Below are 937 nucleotides of genomic sequence, written 5' to 3' on the forward strand. Positions count from 1 at the left end.
CAGCAGTGGAGGCTGGATATTGGGCATTTCTTTGCTATTGCATCAAAAATGAATATTGAGGCTTAGAATTTCTTGCTGATTTGCTTATTGATGCCATGATGTAGACTTAAACAATTTTTGCTTGTTACAAAGGTATTCTACCTTTGTATAATGTTTTAAATTGCTTTTATTGTAAAAACAAACCTCATTAATGTCATCCACTTTCCTGTGGCAATTGTAAGGCCATGTTCTCATTTACCTTGTCTTCCATTCAGGTATGGTAATGTTAGGTTATGCAGTGATGAGGTTTGATGTATATTGTTTAAAACATCTCTGTTTCTCATGTTGTTCTCTATGATGTATATTCTCTTTCTTATCAGTATTGAAACGGAAGATGAGCGCGAGTATTACCCACAAGAGGAACGCCTTCAACTATCTGGGCTCCAGGGCTTCTCTCTAGGATACAGAGTGACGTGGCCAGTGTCCTTGGTGCTCGATCGGAAGACCATCGCGTGCTACCAGATGATCTTCCGCCATCTGTTCTACTGCAAGCACGTGGAGAGGCTTCTGTGCAGGTGTGGTGTCAGGGATCTGAGTTGTCCGAAATATGCTGATTTTTTGGCTTTCTCTGTGATCTATTCTCTTAGATATAAATATGTAGCTATGAATACTTTTTCCAAGTTATATAATTACTTTTTTTTTTTTTTCCTCCACTTCAGGGTGTGGGTTAGCAACAAGGTAGCCAAGAGTTTTCCTTTGTCTGCTTCTCGGACCTACACAGCAGCTTTTGCTCTAAGACAGCGAATGTTGAACTTTATACAGAACATAGAGTATTACATGATGTTTGAAGTCATAGAGAGGAACTGGCAGACATTCATCAATAAAATGCAGAAGGTAAGTTCTGGAATTGAAGTAATAGACTCCTCATTCTCATTGTGTTCAGTAATTGTCATGATTT

The 937-nt window shown here is 38.7% G+C and overlaps 1 protein-coding gene across 4 annotated transcripts in view; it reads left to right on the forward strand.

Moving 5' to 3' along the window:
• Positions 1-937, forward strand: part of LOC119594713 (gamma-tubulin complex component 2-like) — a 15,511-nt gene that overhangs the window by 8,670 nt on the left and 5,904 nt on the right. For all 4 annotated transcript variants that reach the window (XM_037943770.1, XM_037943773.1, XM_037943769.1 and 1 more), the window contains 2 exons: positions 360-554; positions 699-873. In XM_037943770.1, the coding sequence (XP_037799698.1) occupies positions 360-554; positions 699-873 (370 nt within the window). The remainder of the gene's footprint in view (positions 1-359; positions 555-698; positions 874-937) is intronic.

Source organism: Penaeus monodon, chromosome 34 (assembly GCF_015228065.2).
Source record: "Penaeus monodon isolate SGIC_2016 chromosome 34, NSTDA_Pmon_1, whole genome shotgun sequence".
Classification (NCBI taxonomy): domain Eukaryota; kingdom Metazoa; phylum Arthropoda; class Malacostraca; order Decapoda; family Penaeidae; genus Penaeus; species Penaeus monodon.